Below are 22,995 nucleotides of genomic sequence, written 5' to 3'. Positions count from 1 at the left end.
ATATATATATATATATATATATATATATATGTATGTATGTATGTATGTATAATTATTAAAAATATAATTATATTTGTTTATATTTAAATGGATAGGTTATGCATATGACAGTCAGCTCCAGTGCATTTGTTTATGAATTGATTGACAAGAATTGTTTTGTGGCATGTGCAGTTTATTGCAAGTTTCAAAACTCAAGAATTGTTACAAAATGAATTAAAATACAAATGTTTGAGAACATATATACTGTTAAACAAAAGGAATGGCAGGAAACATACAATCAGAATATTTAACAAAGAGAACAAGACCATGAAGTTTGAGTAAATATGTACTTTCATCTTGAAAGTGTTAATGGATGGAGGAGAAAATACATCCATCTGATGTCATTAACTGAAACACATAGTATTATGAGCACTGATAGTAGCAAGCCAATAATTTAAAAAAAAGAATACTTGCATTGCTCAATCAGATTTGATAGACATATTAAAGTAGCAAATAGTTTTTCCCATGTTTTCATTCTGTCCTTGCTTGAAATGTTTCCATCTTCCCCTCAGATCACTTAGGAGGCTTTCCATTCTCTGTTTTCAGGTAATCCGGTATCTTTTTGCAAATGGAGTAATAGAAAGTCCTCATCTTCTCCTCCACTTTGACAAAGCCTGGCCGATCTTCATGCCTGCAGAAGACAGAGGTCATTCAGAAGTATACAGAGTATAAAATAGAATTTCCGATTGAAGCAACTTCCTTTTTTTTTTTTTTTTTTTTACAGATATTTTGCACCAATTTCCCAAGAAGTGACAGTTTTGTTCTCTTGAACACATGGGATGGAAGCTGCTTTATTCGCAAATGTTTTATGCAATATTCCAATTTTGCGCATAAGTTTTGTCACAACTTTGGATGGAAACATAGCTAATGTAAGAAACTTGATGGCATTAGATTACACTTACTTGTATGTCCAGCATTCTTTCATCAGGTCATACATGGCCTCAGGACATCCAACAGGGCAATCCAAACGGCTACCACTTTCAAGAAATGACATTACTTCTGGACCTTTCATTTTCTGCATGGGAAAAAGAAATGGATGAAAAGTCACATGAGCAACTCATTTAAAGGGATAGTTCACCAAAAAATAAAAATTTGATGTTTATCTGCTTACCCCCAGGGCATCCAAGATGTAGATGACTTTTTTTCTTCAGTCGAACGCAAATTATGATTTTTAACTGCAACCGCTGCCGTCTGTCAGTCAAATAATAGCAGTGATTGGGAACTTGAACAATAAGAGTTGAAAAAACTTCCATAGACAAATCCAAATTAAACCCTGCGGCTACAGACGGCACATTGATGTCCTAAGACACGAAACGATCGGTTTGTGCGAGAAACCGAACATTATTTATATAATTTTTACCTCTAATACACCACTATGTCCAACTTCGTTCAGCTTCCTGTTAGTGAGGTCAAAAAACGCGTTGTGATGACGGAATTGATGTCTCGCCCATATACTTCAATGAGCGCGAGACATCACTTCCATTGTCAGAGCGCGATCAGACCTCACTAGCCGGAAGCTGAATGAAGTTGGACATAGTGGTGTATTAGAGGTAAAAAATTATATAAATACTTTTCGGTTTCTCGCACAAACCGATCGTTTCGTGTCTTAGGACATTAATGTGTCGTCACGAGCCGCAGGGTTTAATTTGGACTTGTCTATGCAAGGTTTATGCACTCTTATAGATGAAGTTCCCATCTACTGCTATTATTTGACTGACAGACGGCAGTGGTTGCAGTTAAAAGTCATCATTTGTAATCGACTGAAGAAAAAATGTCACCTACATCTTGGATGCCCTGGGGGTAAGCAGATAAACATCAAATTTTCATTTTTGGGTGAACTATCCCTTTAATGTGTCGTCACGAGCCGCAGGTTTTAATTTTGATTTGTCTAAGCAAGTTTTATTTACTGTTATAGTTGAAGTTCCCATCTACTGCTATTATTTGACTGACAGACGGCAGCGGTTGCAGTTAAAAATCATAATTTGCGTTCGACTGAAGAAAAAAGTCACCTACATCTTGGATGCACTGGGGGTAAGCAGATAAACATCAAATTTTCATTTTTGGGTGAACTATCCCTTTAAGTTGGTTGTAAGTAATGTGACAGTGTAAATGCTTACCTTATAAGGCTTCCCTCCAAAGGAGAAGGCCTCCCACATCGTAATGCCAAAGCTCCAAACATCACTTTTACTGGAAAACTTGTGAAAATGAATGCACTCTGGCGCATACCACTTCAGAGGCCATTTTCCACCTGTACGGGCCTATACACATACAAAATCATACTCTGAATGACTATTCTCTTTTTACCTTGTACATGCACCATCAATATGAAGCATCCCACTATTTAGACAGCTTGTTAGACATTATATTGCTGTAATGGTCATGTGATTAGTCATGCAACAGGAACAAGGAACTGGTCCCATTGTTAATATATTGACAGTACAATATACAAATGTATAGAAAAGATTTCCTTTCTCCAAGATCACAATAAGTACTTAAACAGTGTTTACAAAGTGCTATTGAGAAATGCAATAGACTGAAATGAATTATAATTAAAATGTAATTGTGTTCTAAGTCAAAAGGTGGCGTGTTTCTCCCGCTGTACACCTGAGAACAGCCCACCTTATAATAGTTGTCATCTGCACCCAGTGCCTTTGAGAGGCCGAAGTCACTGATTTTGGCATATTGCTGGTTGACCAACAGTACATTACGTGCAGCCAGGTCTCTGTGCACAAAGTTCCTTCCTTCTAAATACTTCATCCCCATCGAAACCTGATGCATTAACATCACAATGTTTTCCGCAGGGATCTGGTCCCTGAAAGGAGCAAAAAGAGATTCAGTGTAAATTGATGTTATTGAGCACCTTTTACTCAGAATCAGAAAATTCTTATGATTGCCTATTTGCTATTTGACCTTATGATTGGCTATTTGCTTCCATAATTCAGATTAGAGCTTTCACACTTACTACTAAATCACCTCTATCACAGATAAATATATTTATTTCAAATATTTGAATAAAGTAAAATATATATAATATATAAATATCATATATAATTGACATATATTATAATAATAATATATGATTAGTTATTTGCTTACCCAATTCAGATTAGAGCTTTCCCACTTATTTTAATAAAAAGTGGAACAGAAATCACTACTAAATCCCTTCTTTCACGGATAAAGATTTTTTAACTATGTAAATATAAATACAAATATTTAAAAAATAAAACATATAATATACAATTATACAATAATATATAATATTATATGATTGTTTGTTTTTAAAAATGAAATTATAATAAAAAATTAAAATAGAAACTGAATGAAAATAGAAACTGTCATATATATATATATCATTATATATAAATTATATATATATATATATATATATGACATTTACACAATTTTTTTTAATATAGTAATAATAATAATATTACATTTATTATATTTATATGGTCACTGTTTATAAAAACTAAATTTAATACACTAAATTTAATTTTATTCATTCAGTATATATTATGTTTTAATACATAACAGACTATGTCTACATTCTTTGACTATATATTAATAAGACAAATAAAAGAGTAAGTTATAAATGTTTTATTCTGATGAACTCACTTCTTGCCAGAGAGAAACTTGTTGAGGGGGCCAGCGGGGGCCATCTCCATCACCAACATGAGCGCTTCAGCCTCACAGAGTCCAATCATGCGCACGATAAACGGATCACTCAGCTGATGCATAATCTGGGCCTCTCGCATCATTTCATCCTTTACTGATTTTTCATTCTCATTCTTCAACACTTTAATTGCCACATCAATCTGTTTGCTACACAGGAGAAGGAAACATGAGCATATGAAGTAAACTTGTTTAGGTGAAACATTATAAAAATGAAACTCTGTGCTCACCTTTCCATTTTGAAGACACCTTTCTTGACACAGCCGAAGTTGCCAGAACCAAGCTCAACCTCGTCGATCATGAGCTTGTCTCTCTTGATGAACAGGGTCTTCTTCTTGCATTCATTTGGATCATCATAAGGACTGACGAATGCATCATGGTCCATAGGCAAAGATGGACGTGGAGAATCGGCTCCTAAACCCTTGGGCACTGGGGAAACATCATAGAAGATTAAGTTATTTGCATGCTAATTAACTTTTTAAAGTAATACATTTGGTTTAAACTGAATTAGAGGTGCTCCTCTGGAATTTCTATTGGGTCTTAAGAAAAACATGAAATCATTTTTAAGGTGCTACAACGGTTTTCAGTCCTTGTTGTTTAGTTTTCATGTAGCAACATGTTAGACATGTTATTATATATTTTTTAAGCACACAGTGGTTTAAAAATTCACATTTGAAGAATTTTTGTGGGAAAGTCTCTTCAAGACCTTATATTACTCATAAATGGAAAACCAGCATTCTGAAAGCCTATAGAAATTACAATGGAAACACATGGTTAATGCAAATTCTCTTCTTCAGGACTACAAACTGAACAACTCTATAGTAAACATTTCAGGCAGTATTAATCCTTGTTGTTTTTGTGCAGAACTACGTGGTCCAATTCCAAAGGATTTAGCAGTAATAGCCAAAAGTTTATGCATTTATCACTGAGACAGCTCTGAGACTCTGAGACTTGGACTGTTTTTGTTTAAAACATATTTCAAGTAGACATACATAAATTTCTAAGCATATTTGTTGACTTTGTCAGTCTGCTGTTGAATTGTTTTAACTTTCATATTTTGTACCACTATAAACTTACCCATAGGGGGCGGTGTGTATCCATTACCTCCTCTGGTCCTTCTCTGCAACACACAAACAGACACCCAGAAAACATTTACAACATGCACGATATTATTAGATGTGTTCAAAAAATAGATGTGTTCTAGATATACTTACCGGACCATTCGGTACAGCTAAAAGTGAAAAAGAAAAAAGAAAAGAAGAAGAAAAAAAAATATTAGCCATTTTCTTTCACATATATTTAATTTAAAGAAATGGTACCTGTTCATTCATATGCATATACAGTCTAACTGTATTATGTAGTTTTTGGTAATAGACATGTTTTACATAAATCGAAATGCTATGATGAATAAAGTTCATACCTGGCGTTGCATTGCTTTGGTTGACACACGGTTCTCTCAGTACAGTCACAAGACCATCAGGCTTCATCTTTAAATATTCAACCAGCTGCCCTCCAGAGGAATATAATTATTACAAAAAACATCAATGACAACTACAGTAATAAAAATCATACATAATGTTTATGAGTTATGTGATTATGTAGAAATCTTTGTATATCTAAATTTTGACACAGTCGTAAATTTCTATTGTCCTGCCTTTTGGATGTTTTTAGTTCCAACCATATTTCAAATGAATATATTTTTATATTTAGAATCAATATATTTAACAAATTAAAATATTTTTAATATTTTAAAATCAACTCAAAATGCATTTCCATTTTTTGTGCAATACTTTATTAAATTGATTTAATCTTTAAATGATCTTTAAATGTATTTTGTCTTCATTTTGGCCAAATAAAAGCAAAATTTAGCTTTTGTACAAAGCATAAACTTAAACATCTATGTCAAAGGACATTTTAAAATGTTAATGGAACTAAATGAATTACATTAGAAACATTTTCAATTTAGTTTTGTAAAAGCAGTTTCGTTCTAGCGACATTGTGAGAACAGTATTTTGTTTTACTTTTTCATAAAATGTAAAATGAGATGACAGACTCTTTGATGGGTAAAGCATACCTGCCACACAGTGTCAAATTTAGTTCCCTCTGGCATTGCATATTTCCCTGATTTGTCATGTAATATCTGATAATGGTATACTGTTTTTCCGTATGTCAGTGACAGCGCATACGTGCCGAATTCTTCTCTCTCTCGAACTCTAGAAAACAGATTTAGAAAATTAGAAATCACAGCGCAGCAAACAAAAATATATTCTAAGAATGTTTTGCTAAAGTTCCCATTAAGTTATGAAAATGTTATTTCTGAATGTTCCCTGCACGTTCAAAACATCCAGATTTTTAAAACCTTTTGCTCTGGTTTATATGAATGTTAAGGGTTCATACCATTTCATTATTTTGCAAACACTATGAAAATGTTACATTTGAATGTTCTCTGAACATTCGGTAACATTTCAAAAACGTCCAACTAAAACGCTCCATGAACGATGTATAAATAACGTATTTGTGCTAACGTTTTGAGAACTTTATTAAAGACCAGATAACTCTGAATGAACGTTCTATTAACATTACTGGAAGTTTACATTTGTTCATAACTTTGAGAGAACCTTGCCAGAACGTTAGCTAAAGTTCTGCGAACATTCCCTGTTATCTGGGAGGTCAGATATTTGCTTACCGATGTGCTTGCTGATTGGCCTAAATTATGTTATAGGACTAAATATGTGATCTTGACCAATCCTGCACTCTTAAAAAGAAAGTTTCCAAAACTGGGTTTTCGTAGCGATGCCAAAGAACCTTTCCTAAAAGTGTAAAGACCATTTTTATAATCTAAAGAACCTTTTGTGCAATGTAAAGGTTCCATGGATGTTAAATGTTCAAATCAATGCCAATAAAGAACCTTTATTTTTAAGAGTGTAATGTCTATCTTTCTGAGTTTAGCAGCTTCTGTGTAGGCCATGATGCAGAGGAAACTTTTTAAGGCAATGTAGGATGAGCGAATACAGCATATACGCCAACATCATTTTTGTAATCATCCTCACAGCACTGAATTTCCTCATGATGACACCACTCCATTCTGAAGAGCCAACTCTATCTTTGCTACAAACAATATTGATCATCAGATTTGCCTCTAAAAGCAGCCCATGTGTCATCATGACCTTTCCACTCTAATGCTGCAGGAAACTTAAGACTGTCACGTCAGATGAATCAAGCTCTTCACTCACAGGAACTTTCCATCTGGCTGAGATCCTGAGTACAGTCGTCTCTCACCCTCCTGCCGAGGGATCTTGCCGTGGAACCAGGGCATTTTCTCATGCGCTGTGGTGGCAATCAGTTTTTCTAGCTGTGGGGCCTGGCTAATGATGGCTTGCTCCATGGCCTCCCCCTAAAAAAGATAACACAAAATTCTTTTTTTGGTGATCTCTCAATAAATATCTGCTAGCATGGACATGGGTCTCTTCACTGTTGGAGCATGACAATAAAAATGCATAAAAATGGTGTAAACGCACTTGAATAAGGGGAATTGGATATTGGCACATCTAAAGTGTCATTTGCAGGAAAAAAAACCCTAAGACCTTTTTTCATGTGCACGCAAGACAGTTTTTGCAAGCGTCTCAGTGCAAATGTCACTTTAATTATACGGTTAACTATAGAAAAATGAAATGCATGCTTATCTGAAGAGTAATCAAAAATTTGTGCAAATGTATTTCGGCCACAATGTGAACATGAATTTAAAGGATTCATTGGAGTCAATTATTCCACTTAAACTATGATTAAAATGATAGTTCACCCAAAAATTTAAATTCTGTCATCATTTATTCACCCTTATGTTATTCAAAATGTTGATAAACGATTCAGTGTTTTTTATCCATACAATAGAATTCATTCTTCCAAATGTCTTTGTTCCGCAGAAAAAAAGAGAAAGTTAAACAGATTTGGAATGACATAATATAAATGACGACAGAATTTTTGAGTGAACTAACCCTTAATGCATGCATAATTTGTGAGGATCAGAACATTTTTCAAGTTTACATCACTATAAAACTACTTCCATATGTCCCTGATTATGTATTTTGCTTAAAACATACAAAACTAAAGATACTAGATTGGGAAAAAAGTGGTCAAGGGATGACCGCAACCGTAATGTAGCCATTAAACTTACACTATTTAGCTGCGCAGTTACCGAATATTAATCAAAACTTTGTGGGTCAACCAATCAGAATCAAACCTGTTTTGAACACCTTACCTCCAGGCTCCAGGTTTGACGCACATATTCCCTGAGCATATTGTCCCTCAGGCTGTCAAAGACGCCCGTCTTGATGGCCGTGTCGGCCGATCGCAGGCAGGGTTTCCTCAAGGTGCACACGAGCCCGTCTGGGTCTTTGCTGTAGTACTCGCAGAGCTCAGCAGGTCCGCAGTGAGGCTTCCCACCCGAGATGCAGTATGTGCCGTTCAACTGTTTCTCTATGGAGTAATGGTAGAACTCCAGGTTCCAGACCATGGACAGGACATAGCCACCCAAGCTGCGGAGGCACTGCCGTAGGAGGAAGAGGCCGTCTCCCATGCCGGCCAGCTTCAGGTGGTCCTCGGCCTCCGAGCGACTGATGCTGCCATAGAAGAACGGGAGGTCCGCGGCAGGGTCGGTCATGATGGAGGCGACGAGGTGTCGAAGAGACTCGCTAGATCAGAAGCTGTGGAAAACGATGTTTTGAGAGAGAAACACAGAGAGAGTCAGATTGAAGCGGCTGATAAGTTCAACAAAATGGGGCAAACTGTTGTGAGCATGTGTTTTTGCTGATGTGGGATGTGGGAGGATGTTTCCCGTCTGAAAGCATCTCTCCTTCTTTTCTCAGTTTCCCTCTTTTTATAACTTAAACATGAAATTTTTCATTTGACGGACCTGCGTGATCAAAAAATTGGTGTGTAGAGGAACATATAGTTAATGAGACAACATGTAAAGGTTGGTGTGGTTGGTACTTTAGAGTTGCTTTGCAACCGGCAAAGTCTCGCATTCGGTTCGAATCACCACAACAGGAAACTCAGACATATCCTTCCCCGCCCCCGCCAGCTCATATATGACAACCCTACACCCTGCACAGGTGCTGATGCTTCAAGAATGTTCCTAAGCTTGTCAACAGACACAAGCTTTATTGAAACATCTCTGGAAGTGAAAGAAAATGAAGCAGCCGAATAAAAATGCTCTACTTGTAGATGCCAAAAAAAAAAATGCAACTGTGACACCATGAACAAAAACATGTGTCTATAATGACTTCTTTATGCAGTGATGAACATTTTCCAGTGACTGAATGCTAATGCTGTGTAGGAGAGTAGGAGGTCAATAATGCAACATATAAGCACATAAGCATGTTTTCTCCAGAAAGTGAAAACTGCACAAAAACAAAACCCCTACTGCTTTTTGATTCCATCGTTTTATGCAAATTATCTCACAATGTCTACTAGAAAGAGTTGGCACATTTTCTGAGGTGGAATCACATGGAGTGACAACAAATGGAAGACTCTAGACAGGTAGCTTTGATTTAAACCACAGCTTCCTGGACACAGAGCTGCCCACATTTACAGGGACTACAACTACAAGACAGAGAAAGACCCTGCCACAGCCACACACACACACACACACACACACACACACACATAGACCTAGCCTTAAACCACCACAGGCCACAGCAAAGACACTGGGGGACAGTGCACTGTCTGAAGGGAGACATGAGTCTCATAAGGCAATTTGATCCTTTTCCATTTTACATCTGGAACTTAATGTAGGTGTGATGTTGCAGTTTCTTACTACTATTATTTAATTTACCCATGAATGTAGCACACCACGCAGGATTTATACAACATGATTAAAAATTAAATAAGTCAATTTTGTTAACTGCTTCTTTGGATTTAATTTTTATTAAAATTATTTTAACTAAATAAATTACATAAATTTTAACATAACATTAACACATATAAATTGTGTAAACAGCATGTATCTACACACATACACACGCGCACACAATATTTCAGCAATCCTTGTGACCCTACAGACTAGGATAAGCTGAGTGGAGATGGATGGATATTATTTGAATATTATATTAATAAATATTAAATATGTATATATTTATAAATTATATACATACATATTTCAAAATTATTTTAACTATATAAATTATATATATTTTATCATTTAAATCTACATAAATTATATTTAAATTAAAACCATTTGAAATTATACACACACACACACTCACACACACACACATATATATATATATATATATATATATATATATATATATATATAGATGGATAGATTTTGTATATAATTTTGGGAAAGTAGACTTACTACTTAGGCCTACTAGTCTGAATTTGTATTTTCAGCAGTCAAAGATGTAACTTCACGATATATTTATCAATGTTCAGCGGAAAATGTAATGGAATTTAATAATTTGTTTGTCTAAACATTATTTTCCGGTGTGAATATTGCAGCAGAGCCTCATCGAAACATCTTCTCTTCCGCAATGCGGTTAATTTTTCATTGCGAACAAAATGTCTCACAGATGCATTTGGAAGCAAGCAAACGTCTGAGATGGGTGTTCGCTGTCTATTTAATCTATAAAGGGAGCTTTGAAATTGAGCGTCTTTGAAAACTATTTAAGACAGAAATAAGATCAAGGTGTTGAGGCATACGCTCATTTTTAAGGTTGTTTAGAAGTACATGAAGAATTTGAAGATGAATTTAAAACTACTGTAAGAAACTTGAGTTGTTACAGCTCTTTTGATACAGTTCACTAAAACGTCCCAATCATGGTTTCATCGCTTTTAAAGATTTTCCATGTTCTGAACACAAGAATCTGAACTATGTTGCTTAATGACGCCTAAAATATTCACAATGTTTATGTCCATAAACCCAAACTCAACTGCCTTGAATGGAAACTAACTTTGTTCAAAAAGGCCAAGTAGCCTACAATGGAAAGTAAAACTTTCTTTTTCCTATACGTAAAAGGCTATTTGACCCCTGCCCTTTTCAAGACTGCTCACTTTGTTTTTTTATTACACTTTTTCTTGTCCAACTTTGCATGATTTTGTGCCCATATTTAGATGGTCTCAAAGGACCACTGAAATATCATGGGCATTTGGGCAGTGAAACAGTCTGGATTCTTGCCACCGAACTCAAAGCAGTGAAACCTTTGTGATTCAGTGCTCCACATTGTGTGCATAATGTTTTATGGTAAAACAATGAAGTCAGGTAAGCATTCGTTTCAAACAAGCTGAATTAAAAGAAGTGTTACCTGTTTTATGCTATGACGCAAGTTGAGCAAAACAATTCAAATAATTGGACTCTCAATGTGTTATCTAATTGTCAAAACCAAATATGTATACACAATACAATCTTTTAAAGTCCTTGTACTGTTTAATGATGGTCTGTAGTTGGAATTTACAATTGCACATTTGGTTCAAACCAATTAACAGCATCTGGGGTGAAACTTTGCAGATCTTCTGCACCTGTTCAGCAGCTCAATAAATATTTTATCTTTATCTCTGAAGCCACAGAATTCTATGCTACTCTGCAGTGCAGGTGATGCAGTTTAAATGTTCACAGACACACATAACTAAACCTTACGTACATTTTTTTTCACTTTTTCAATAATGAATTTAGCTTAGCAAGTATAAACTGAATAGCTGCATATATTTCCAAACGGCTAAACAATTGCATCCATGCTGGCATTCAATAAAATGGCATTAAACAATTTATTCTACCATGGTAGGAAAAAATGGAAATAATATTTTCTTTTAAAAAAGTGATTTACCATGAAAAAAGGGAGTACTTTACTTTACACACTTTACTTTATAGCATGTATATGCTATATACTTATTGTAATAATTACAATAACTAGGTAATAACTAGTTACTAGTCCTGAACCTACCCCTAAACCTAATCTTAACCCATGTAGTTATTTTATATTATTCAGTACTTTCTTAATAAGTACACTGTAAGTACACTGTAAAATAGTGCAACCGAAACCCCCCCAAAATTTGGTAACACTTTGTTACATGTTACATGTAGTTAATAACTATAAATTATTCATAATTACATGCAACTAACCCTAAACCAAACTAAACCCTAATCCTAAGTATGTAAATGTAGTTACTTAATATTCCTCAGTACTTAAATGTATAATTACAGTGTAACAAACACACCTTAAAAAATAGCTGTTTACTTAAGATAAGGTTTGAAAATTGCACATTTGACTTTCCATGTCAAGAACACGCTTTACAACACGCCACATCTGCTCAGACAGCTCTCAAAAGTGTTGCTTAACATGCATACATATGTGCCAGCAAGATTAAGCTGATATCCACAATCTTAATTTAATGTAATGGTTATGCGTCTGTACGGTACTTGACCTCTGCCGAACATTCATTTGCTAATATCTCTCCTCATTTGCACATGTTACATGTCTGACATTTTGAGCGACCTTGAAAGGTTGTGCATTTGCCTCGGGATAAGATAAGAACAGACGGTCCTTGGCAGACAGAGCCAAAAAAAGCCAGAATAATCTTATTAAACACTCACCGTGGCCTGTAGCTCAAATCCAGGAAGAGAGGAATAGAAAAAAAAAGAGAGAGAGAAAGAGAGAGAGAAAAAGAGAGAGCAGACACGGCACGGATGAACTGGTGAAGGAGTTATAACAAATGTATTTAGTCTGCTGAAGTGATGAAGCTCTCTGATCTGGCTTGTACGCTAGATGGCTTCTATGCTTGCCAAGTTTTAGTGTATGTGTGTGTGAGCTTGAGAGAAAACGTGTGCGATTATGTGTGCGTACGGGTCTCTGTGTGTGTTTCTGTGCACACAGGTGAACTGTGTGGGCTGCTTGAATCACTCAAATTTGCATTCCCTTCAGGCTTCTCAGAAACTGTAACTTACTTTCTCACCCAAGTCTTGGGATGCAACCGCTGAATGCTTTGAAAAGCTGCGCTGCAAACTAATGCTTAAAACAGTTACAAGAAATCGGTTCATATATTTCGCATTCAATTGGTTTAGGGACCCATTAAGGCATTTGAGACATATATTTGGAGCAATGCACAGTGAAAACCAATCCTGAACAAATATCATTATATGATTTTATTATTGATTTTGAAAAAGAATATAAAACATTTTAAATTAAAGCCTGAATCAAAAGAGAATTTAATCGTCATGTTCTGTTGAGTCTGTTTTACTATATTTATGTTTGGGTTCTCAGAGACTCACAATGATTAGTGTATAATAATAATAATCATTTACAAATTAACTTATTTTCTCTCATGCAAATTCTTTTAAACATGTTTTTTCTACATGTTCAAATTATTTTAGAAATTAAATTTTGTTTTTAACCAGTTTCCAGAAGATTTCAAAGAAGTCATTAAGTAATAAGTATCAACCTGACACTTCATTTTTATGTTTTTTTTTTTTTTTTTTTTTTTTTTTTAAGATTAAAAGAGCCTTGGGCTTCTCTTAGATCCCAAACAAACCTAACAGACCTATCTTTTGTTTCACGCCTGTTCTTCATTTCTGTTAAGGTAAAGGAATCACGCTTTCCTTTGAGGGTACATAACTGTTGACGAAAGCGCATCTGGTATCCGGCTCTGTTTTGGGGAGGGGAGGGGGGGGGGGGTATCTGATATCCAACAGGTGATCGAGGCGGCCTCCTCTGAGCACGAGCGCATCAAAGCGAATATAACGGTGCGACTCACAGAGCGCGATTGTTCTTTAGCGATAGCTCCTCCCAGCGTTCAGCGTCTGTCTTCCTGCAAATGAGCACTGTAGCATGGGAAAATCTGATTCATTTGAAAGAATCGATTCGTTCGGACAGTTCGTTTTAAATGAAGCTATTCAAAAAGAGTTGAACTGTTCCTAGAAGTCCCCGTGCGCCGTTTACGTTTGCTCTGAAACGCTTGTTCATCACCAAGCTTTAAAACGCTTTATAGAAGTTTTAGAGAACGGTAAGTGTTTGTTGTAACACCATTCGTTTAACAACAAGAAATGAGCTACTAATATCGATTATCTGATACAACATGAGTAGCCAAGTGAATAGAAATTATGTAGCTATCTTTGTTATAAGTAAAAAGGATTTATAGGACAAAAAAGGTAGGAAAGTATATTTCCACGTTTGAATCCTTATTCGATTGGCGACCATGCTGGTGAATACCTACATAATAAGTAAAATAATGACTATGTTAATAAATATTAATAGAGCTGGTAACTATGAATCATTATGTTCTTTTGCTTAACGGGTTCTATTGCAATGGAAATAGACAAAATTAACAATTCTTATTTTCTATAGCTGTGTCTCTTTTTGAAGGCTGCGTCGTCTGAGGTCGGATTTGAAGGCTGCATATGTCATTGAGGCGGTCACATTTAAGAAAAGTAACCGGCTACTTTTCTTAAACCTGATTACGTATGCAGCCTTAATATTGCTGTTTTTTTGTTATTTTTTTAAGTAAATAATTTCATGCCCTCCAGCCAGAGATAGGCTAGTAATAGCTCCAGCTTTATGGTAAGCAGTGAGCACATGATATTTTTACCTGTAAAGCAGGAGCAAATCAAGCTCGTCATTTTTCAGGCGCATCTTTGGAATTCTCAACTCCCTCGATGTTTACTTTCGTCGTTAATCTTCAGAACACAAATTAAGATATTTTAGTTCAAATCCGATGGCTCCGTGAGGCCTTCATAGGGAGCAATGACATTTCCTCTCTCAAGATCCATAAAGGTAGCCTACTGAAAACACATTTAAATCGGTCCATGTGAGTACAGTGATTCAATATTAATATTATAAAGCGACGATAATATTTTTGGTGTGCCAAAAAAACAAAAAACCCCGACTTATTTAGTGATGGCCGATTTCGAAACACTACTGCTTCAGAAAGCATCGGAGCATAAATGAATCAGTGTGTCGAATCATGATTCAGATCGCGTGTCAAACCGCAAAACTGCTGAAATCACGTGACTTTGGCACTCCGAGCAGCAGATTCGATACACTGATTCATTGTGCTCCGATGCTTCCTGAGGCAGTGTTTTGAAATCTGCCATAACTATATAAGTCGTTATTTATTTTTTTTTGGCGCTCCAAAAATATTATCGTCGCTTTATAATATTAATATTGAACCACTGTACTCACATGAACCGATTTAAATATGGTTTTAGTACCTTTATGGATCTTGAGAGAGGAAATGTCATTGCTCCCTATGAAGGCCTCACTGAGTCATCGGATTTGAACTAAAATATCTTAATTTGTGTTCCGAAGATTAACAAAGGTCTTATGGGTGTGAAACGGCATGAGGGTAAGTAATAAATGACAGAATTTTCATTGTTGGGTGAACTAACCCTTTAAGGTTAAGAATAGGGACTTTAAAGGCATAGTTCACCCAAAAATGAAAATTTGATGTTTATCTGCTTACCCCTTTGTTTCTTCAGTAGAACACAAATGATGATTTTTAACTCCAACCGTTGCGGTCTGTCAGTCGTATAATGCATGGCAATGGGAACTTCGTCTATAAGAGTAAAAAAAACAAACATGCACAGACAAATCCAAATTACACCCTGCGGCTCGTGACGACACACTGATGAGCTCCTAAGACATGAAACGATCCGTTTGTTCGAGAAACTGATTCAACAGTATTTATATAATTTATATCACAGTATTTATATCATTACCTCTAATACAACACTATGTCCAACTGCCTTGAGCATCCGGTGTGTGAGGTCTGAAAATGTGCTCTGACAACGGAAGTGATCTCTCACGCTTATACTTCAATAAGTGCGAGAGATCAGACCTCATACACCGGATGCTCAAGGCAGTTGGACATAGTGGTGTATTATAGGTAAAAAATGATATAGGTAAAAAATGATATAAATACTGTTCGGTTTAATAGTACACCACCGTCTGACAACGGCAGTAATGTCTCGCACTTATACTGTGCTAGACATCACTGTCATTGTCAGAGCGCGATCAGACCTCACTAAGCGAGTGCTTAACGCAGTTGGACATAGTGGTGTTTTAGAGGTAAAAAATTATATAAATACTGTTCGGTTTCTTGCACAAACCGATCGTTTCGTGTCTTAGGACATCAGTGTGTCGTCATGAGCCGCAGGGTTTAATTTGGATTTGTCTAAGCAAGTTTTATTTACTCTTATAATGAAGTTTCCATTGACCCGCATTATACGGCTGACAGACGGCAACGGTTGGAGTTAAAAATCATCATTTGTATTCTACTGAAGAAACAATGTCACCTTCATCTTGGATGCCCTGGGGGTAAGCAGATAAACATAAAATTTTCATTTTTGGGTGAACTACCCCTTTAAGTAAATTTGGTTATTTCAAATAACCGGTACGTTTATAACAAATAGGGTAGGCTATCAGTCTTCCCCTACCGCGAGCGATTTGGCTCAAATCAGTCGAATCATTGAAAAGAACCTGTTCAAAAGAACGATGTCACAGAATGCCGCGATGTCTAGTAAGATAATTTCAGTGATATCCTTTATACAGTAGAATTATTGCTGCTTATATTCCTTAAAAGTCGCTTGCAGCACTTTTAATGTATTTATAATGGTTTCTAATTGTATTTGCTGTTTGTTTTCAGTTTAAAGCCGCCCTAAATGTATCGTTTTTATTTAAAATGATTAAAATGAAATAGGGTGGGGGTAATGAAGGATAATAATTACGTTGAAGTAAATTTGGTTAGGTTACTTCAGCATTTAAAAAGCGTTCTCTCCTACCGCGTGCGAATCGGCTCAATCGAGTCACTAAAAAGAACCTGTTCAAAAGAACGATTCCTTCGCGAATCGGACATCACCAAAGCGCAGTCCGAACTCAGTTCCTCTCTTCAGCGGTAAGACCGAAGTAAGCAGTGAAACCACGCAGCACCAGAGCACAGTTCACCGGCTCATCTCAGTATGTGGCAGAGAACTACCCGGTGTTGAAGGAGGACGACGGACCAGACGGTGGTTGGTAAATCTCAGGGTCACCAAATTGCCCGTTCCTGCACAATTAGGTAAGGCCGTTGTCAAATTTGTACTTTTATTATGTCAAACGTGCAAATGAATACATTGTATCTGTGCATGGTTACCATTCTTGTTTTAACATTCTTGTTAAAACTCTTAGGGAGACATATGCATGTCTATTCTGCTGTCAATTTGTTACATACACTTATAGTGAAGCTAAAATGATGGAGGCTGCAGCGCTGTCAGACCTGCTGGTGATCACTCTAGCAGAAAGCAGAAATATCTCTCTTTGTCTGTGGGGTGCAGAGTCGAAGGGTTTGCCAGAAGCCTCTGAGGAAGGCGTCCAGTTCCCTAGGCGACTTAATAAATTATCTGCTCTTGTAATATTTCCATTAATGCCTGATTACAGCTGCTATCAAATGGGATGACTGGTAGACAAAAACTGAAGAATTGCAGAGCAACAGTCTCCCTCATGAAATATATAGTTATTATACAAGCATAATACTGCACCATTTGGCTTATTTGAGACATGGACAATTGAAAGTTGGATAAATTATGTAGTTTGAATGCGTAAGTTGGCAACGAGGACACACAGGAGACCTGCTCCCTGTCAGGTAGAGCAGTGGTTCCCAACTCTGTTCCTGGAGGCCCCCCAACAATACAAATTTTGGATGTCTCCCTAATCAAACGCACCTGATTCAACTCATCAGTTTGTTAGTAGAGCTTCCAAGAGCTGAAAAGGGTGTGTCAGATGAGACATCCAAAATGTGTACTATTGGGGGGCCTCCAGAAACAGGTTTGGGAACTGCTGGGGTAGAGCGAGCGCTTCTCCTGGCACGACTCCACGCCTGTCTGTCCGCTTCTACGTTTGGCGGAGAGAGCTTGGTAAGCTTGGCGTATAGTCGCTGAAGTCTTATATTTAGACATTGATCTCAGATGTATAGACTTATGTTTGTCATTTAGGATGGTTTCTAGCGGAGCAGCTTGATTTGCGGATAACATTTTATTCTTTTTATAAGTAACTTCAAGAACTGCTCCAGGGTTCCCACTTTCATGGAAAATCAGTAAATATCAGATAATTATAAAAATGTTTCCAGGACTTGAAAAGGCAGGTTTTAGTGAATATAAATATTTCAGCTATATTTCATTGGTTTAAAATGTTCTCTTTTGAGTGATGGTTTTTGAAAAGGCTTAATCATGAACAACTGGAAAATCATGGAAATACATTGGTCTAAAGGTTAGATCCCTGCTTTTCCTCCAGGAGCTGAAAAATAATTTGGTTAAATCTTTGGTTATCAGGCAGCTCAGATCTAGGGGCTTTCAAACTGAAAAAGTAAAATATTTCATAGAAAATGAAATAAAATGGTTAAAATAATACAAATGTATTAAAATAAATAATAAAAATAGGTTTAAATAAGCAAACAATATGTTAATAAATAATGCAATAGTGAGTAAAATGTAATTATGTAATATAATGAAATAATATTTTACACATATTTATAACAAAACATTTATACATGAAAGTATATAGCTGCCTTTTCAATTTTAGGATGATGGTCCCTTGCAAAAGGATGATCATATTTGGGGATCTGTGGCATCTAAAAGCCTGAAAACCCCTGCACTAAACTACCACCCTCTGCTGGTGAACATCATGAACATCATAAGAAAACTCAAGAGGCCCATTGTTTAGGTGATATCTGTCATAAAGTAAATAACCTTTTTTTTTAAGTGTTTATAAGGTTGGTGTGGTAAAATCTGTCTGGTTCAGGACTGTGTGGTTTTGCAAGCTGACTAAAATGTTCATGCTCCACAGCCGGTCATGAATGGCTCTCACATTATGGTCTCCGTTGATGGATTCAGAGTTCATTACCGGTTGTTACATAAGTCTCTGCTGACAGTGCATCAGTGATCATGATCTTAATTCCCTTGTTTGTGCTTTGTTTATTTTAAAGAGCCAGCGGAAAATGAATTGAGAAGTGTGATACACCAACTTTTTGTTTTTGGGGTCTTTCCCAGTTTGAATCCTCTGGTTTGTGTAAATCAAGTCTTGTTGTTAGTGGGTAAGACAGTGTTTGCGGAGGCCAGTGGTCTGCCGCTCTTTCATATTGTTACAGCGCAGTGTCAAGCTTAAGTGAGGAGACTTTCTGCTTGCATGTGATCCAAATGGAGATGAAGAGAGACTGCCTAGTTTCCGAAGAGGATTCAGACCAAAGATTTCTCCATTGCAGAGAGCGCTTTACATTCAGTCTGTCATGTGGGTTTAATTATCAGAGTCTTACTTGTGCCTGATGGCTCCCTGTCTCCGCCGGTGTAGTCTGACAGCACAAAATGCTTCTTGCCGTCTCAGATCACATCACACACATTCTCGTACCTCATGTCTGCACTAACAGATTACAAGGCCCTTACTGAAATTTCATGTCACATTTAGTATATGTTGACACGCCATCTGTAGCTCGCAGATGCTTCTCATTCTTGATTTGCCCCCAAGAGCAGCCAATTACTAAGTTCAACTCCTTCAAGGCCACAGCTGAATTTTTTGGAGGAGATGTTGTTCTGCAAGGTCATATCTTCCTGTGGCCTCTGTGGCTTGGGCTTGTGGGCTGCGTTTTTATCACAAAACAGACTGCAGATGGACAAATGAATCATTCGCTGGAAAAGTTGAATTATTTCTCTCTTTACACAATTTCTGTTATATTGTTTTTTAATTAACTATGCGACTAAAAGATGGGAACTGAATGATTCCGATTCCTCCTCTGGTTCCTTTATAGTTCCGTTAATGACTCCATTAAGGATTCTTTAAATTGACCTTTACTATATATTAAACAAATTTGTTTAAATTTGTTAAGAACAACCAACTCATTAGAGTCATTGCTTCGGGAATCGAATTATACTGGTTGCCGTATGTTTTTGATTCACTTAAAAGAACTGACTCATAACAGTCACTCATTTGAGAATCAGATTACACTGGCTGTGCTGTAGGTTTTTATTCACTTAAAAGAACCGGCTCATAGCAGTCATTTAAAGGGATAATTCACCCAAAAATTAAAATTTTGTCATCATTTACTCACCCTCAAGTTGTTCCAAACCTGTATAAATTTCTTTGTTCTTCTGAACACAAAGGAAGATATTTGGAAGAATATTTGTAATCAAGCAGATCTCGCCCCCTATTGACTACCATAGTATTTTTAATGGCCAATGGGGGATGAGATCTGCTTGATTACAAACATTCTTCCAAATATCTTCCTTTGTGTTCAGAAGAAAACAAAGAAATTTATACAGCTTTGGACTAACTTGAGGGTGAGTAAATGATGACCCTATCCCTTTCACTCTTTCCCTGCCACTGACGGAATTTTCCGGCAATCCATGTTTTCACTGTTATACAGTAGGGGGCTATATTACTCATCTTCTGAAAGAGTTTACAGAATCTCTGGATCAAAACACAGGCGAAAAAGAAGCAGAAACAAGCGATAGAAGCATTGCTTAAGCACATGTAAAAAACGCGATCATCAAGCATTAAACAGCATATAATTCATAAATCAGCATATTAATCATATCATAATCATTCGTTATCGAATGAAATGTTGACTCAGGAAGAAGTATAGGACTGTGCAAGCTTTGGGGTTGTTGATGGACTCGATCTACTCCATCTACATTTAATCATCGTTCTGAATCTGATCTGGATAGTCTTTGACAAAAACACAATCTTCTAAGCTTTTTAGGGGGTCACAGTGGCCACAGCACCTAGGGTTAAGGACACATAAGGCAAGAGAGAAGGAGATGGAAGGGTGAGGATGGACAGAGGAGAGAGAGGGAAAAAAAGTGTTCAAATATATATATATATATATATATATATATATATATATATATATATATATATATATATATATATATATATATAATGCTGAGGGGGAAAGAGTTAATTGAGAAATGGATTACACCGGTTGTGCTGTAGGTTTTTGAGTCACTAAAAAGAACCAGCTTCTTAGAGTCATTTGGTTATAAATTGGATTACACTGATTGTGCTGTATGTTTTTGAGTCACTAAATAGAACCGGTTCCAAAGATTTTTTCCTGAATTGGACAACACTGGTTCTGCTGTCTGTTTAGCACTCTAGTATTTTATTCCGTTGAATGCATATGTGAGAAATATTAACCGTAAAAATGAAACTTTTTTTTTTAAATTAGTCAGTTAGTTCTGACTAAGAACTGGTTCTCAGTTTCTATCGCTTATATCATAATGTTGGCCTTTTTAAGCCGATCAAACCTCAAAGCAGCGTAGTTCGTGACACACAAATGAAGAACATGGAGGGCTAAATCTTAGCCCTTTTTTGCCAAGATTTAGATAAGACAGTGTTTTAATGAAAACCACCGATCTCAGTCTTGTAACTTCACAATAAAACAAGACTCTAACAAGAGGTAATGTAAGTAAAGTGGCTTTTGCCAAGCAGGAAATAACAGTAAGAGGCCTGGAGGCTTGAAAGGGTGTGCAGAGCACAGGGGCATGTAGTCCATCACTATTTGTAAGGGACAAAGACCTCTTAGTGTTTAAGATTACTTGCTGCACTTAAGCTGTTTCAATGCAGTTCATAGGAAATGAGGGGAACTTAAAACCAGAATCAGCCTCTGAGGCCACTTTTGGGTCCTGACCTATTTGTTGCCTCTATTTTTTTTCAATGAAGATGGAGAGTGTTTGATTTTTAATGGAGGGGGATGTAGAATACTGTCAGGCAGTTTAACATGGCTTATTTTGAGGCAACAGAAATCTTGGATGAGTTTCATGCAGTGGTTTCAAATAACTTTCCAAAACAGTTTTTCTGTAGAAATTAGACAAAGCTCCCTCACACACAGACACACTACTTTTGCCATTGTCTTTTTTGTGGTACTTGTCAGGAATAGTTATCCTTAATGGACAAATGAGGGTGTAACGTCTATACCCTTACCCAAATTGTCTCCCTTTCCTCCTCCTTTAAATCCTCTAAACTTTTCCCTCTCTCCCTTCATCCTTTTTTTCATCAGGAGGCAACTTGTATCCTTATGTTGCCAAATCATTTCCCATCTGTTTTTGATTACCTTTGTCTGCACTTGGTTTCTCTTCACCCATCAGGGCTTGTATGGCATTTCTTTCTACCACTTCCCAGAAAGCATGGAGTGAGGGATGAATAGTGAAAAAAGGAAGTGGGGCGAAAAGGAGGTTGAATAGCTTTTGTTGATGTTGATCACAATGCTGATTAATCTTCAGCATTGCTGGGTTTGAAATAGCGTTCTACCATTCTTATCATACTGATTGCAGTGTGCATTATGTATACTGCACAAAGTATGCAAATTTTCTAAATGCATGATATTTGTGAAAGTCCAGTACACAATCAAAACATGCTGCAAGGAATATGCTATCCCATAATGCAATGCACTTGACTTAACCTACCATTTTCAGTGTGATGATTGATTTGCAGATCATTTCAACTGTGATTGCTTGACTTAAAGGTGCAAAAGGTTGTTAAACTGGTTGAAAGTCTCCTCATATCCTGATAGCAATCACTATGTTAAATGGTTTAAATGTATTTTTATAAATATATATCGTCTGTGGAAGGTGTAGCAGCCACCTTCCTACTGAATCAAAACAATCAAAATCAAAACTGCGTTTACACCATAACTACTGTAATTAAGGCCCCGTTTTTATATTAGAGCGTTTTCGTTTTAAAACGCATATAATAATGCTGCAGACCCCATTTTAGTTTGAAAATGCTGTGGTTGCGTTTCAGTATAAACAGACCAAAATGGAGACTTTTGAAAACGACGCCGTGGCTGGCCTCACTCTGCGTATCTTTGATAACTGTGTAAACAATAACATGGAGACTGAACTGCAATATTTGCTGGCTTTGTTGTCATTTTTAGCGGCCATTGTGCATTGTTCACTCTGCGTTTTTTTAATACTGCAGCTGCCTACATGCGCAAGAGGCAACTGTTTACACTTGTTCATGCATGCCCAGTGTGCTTGACATGCGTTTTCGGCCGTGTAGTGTAGACAGAGATTGTGGACGGTGATTTGAAGGGAGGGTGGGATCTCATGAGGTGCGTTCCCAATTCAATTTCTTATGCACTATTTTATGATGTTTTTAAGTACAAATAGTGCGAGTAGTGCACAGAAAATTCAAAAAAACAAAAAGTGCATTTTAAATACACTTGATGCACTAAATTAACGGGAAAAAAATGAAGTGCAGAATGTTGGAGACTTCATGCACTCAGTTGTTGCAGCTCTAATTATGTTGCGGAAGGGGAGGGAGGATCAGACTCAGA

At 36.6% G+C, this 22,995-nt stretch overlaps 2 protein-coding genes across 6 annotated transcripts in view; one reads left to right on the top strand and one right to left on the bottom strand.

Annotated features, from left to right (window-relative positions):
* Window positions 1-163: 163 nt before the first annotated feature.
* Window positions 164-12,586, bottom strand: zap70 (zeta chain of T cell receptor associated protein kinase 70). 3 transcript variants are annotated; one of them, XM_067394697.1, is made up of 13 exons: window positions 12,299-12,586; window positions 7,967-8,411; window positions 6,945-7,105; window positions 5,786-5,924; window positions 5,132-5,216; window positions 4,926-4,942; window positions 4,789-4,831; window positions 3,942-4,140; window positions 3,655-3,861; window positions 2,659-2,851; window positions 2,157-2,297; window positions 942-1,054; window positions 164-670 (listed from the first exon to the last, which is right to left on the bottom strand). In XM_067394697.1, exons 2-13 carry the CDS (start codon window positions 8,366-8,368, stop codon window positions 553-555), a joined length of 1,818 nt encoding a protein of 605 aa, XP_067250798.1. In that variant the 5' UTR covers window positions 8,369-8,411; window positions 12,299-12,586; the 3' UTR covers window positions 164-552. The 3 variants fall into 3 exon arrangements, with proteins under 3 accessions (XP_067250798.1, XP_067250799.1, XP_067250800.1); XM_067394698.1 differs by lacking the exon at window positions 12,299-12,586 and having other exon boundaries at window positions 7,967-9,045; XM_067394699.1 differs by lacking the exons at window positions 6,945-7,105; window positions 7,967-8,411; window positions 12,299-12,586 and having other exon boundaries at window positions 5,132-5,221; window positions 5,786-5,906.
* Window positions 12,587-16,367: 3,781 nt separating this feature from the next.
* Window positions 16,368-22,995, top strand: part of adamts10 (ADAM metallopeptidase with thrombospondin type 1 motif, 10) — a 73,734-nt gene continuing 67,106 nt past the window's right edge. For all 3 annotated transcript variants that reach the window (XR_010895967.1, XR_010895968.1, XM_067394695.1), the window contains exon 1: window positions 16,368-16,752. The gene's annotated coding sequence lies outside the window, so the exon portion shown is untranslated. The remainder of the gene's footprint in view (window positions 16,753-22,995) is intronic.

The sequence above is a fragment of the Chanodichthys erythropterus genome, chromosome 9 (assembly GCF_024489055.1).
Source record: "Chanodichthys erythropterus isolate Z2021 chromosome 9, ASM2448905v1, whole genome shotgun sequence".
In the NCBI taxonomy this organism is placed as follows: domain Eukaryota; kingdom Metazoa; phylum Chordata; class Actinopteri; order Cypriniformes; family Xenocyprididae; genus Chanodichthys; species Chanodichthys erythropterus.
The sequence above is the reverse complement of the archived record's forward strand: the minus strand, read 5'-3'. Positions and strand labels throughout refer to the sequence as shown.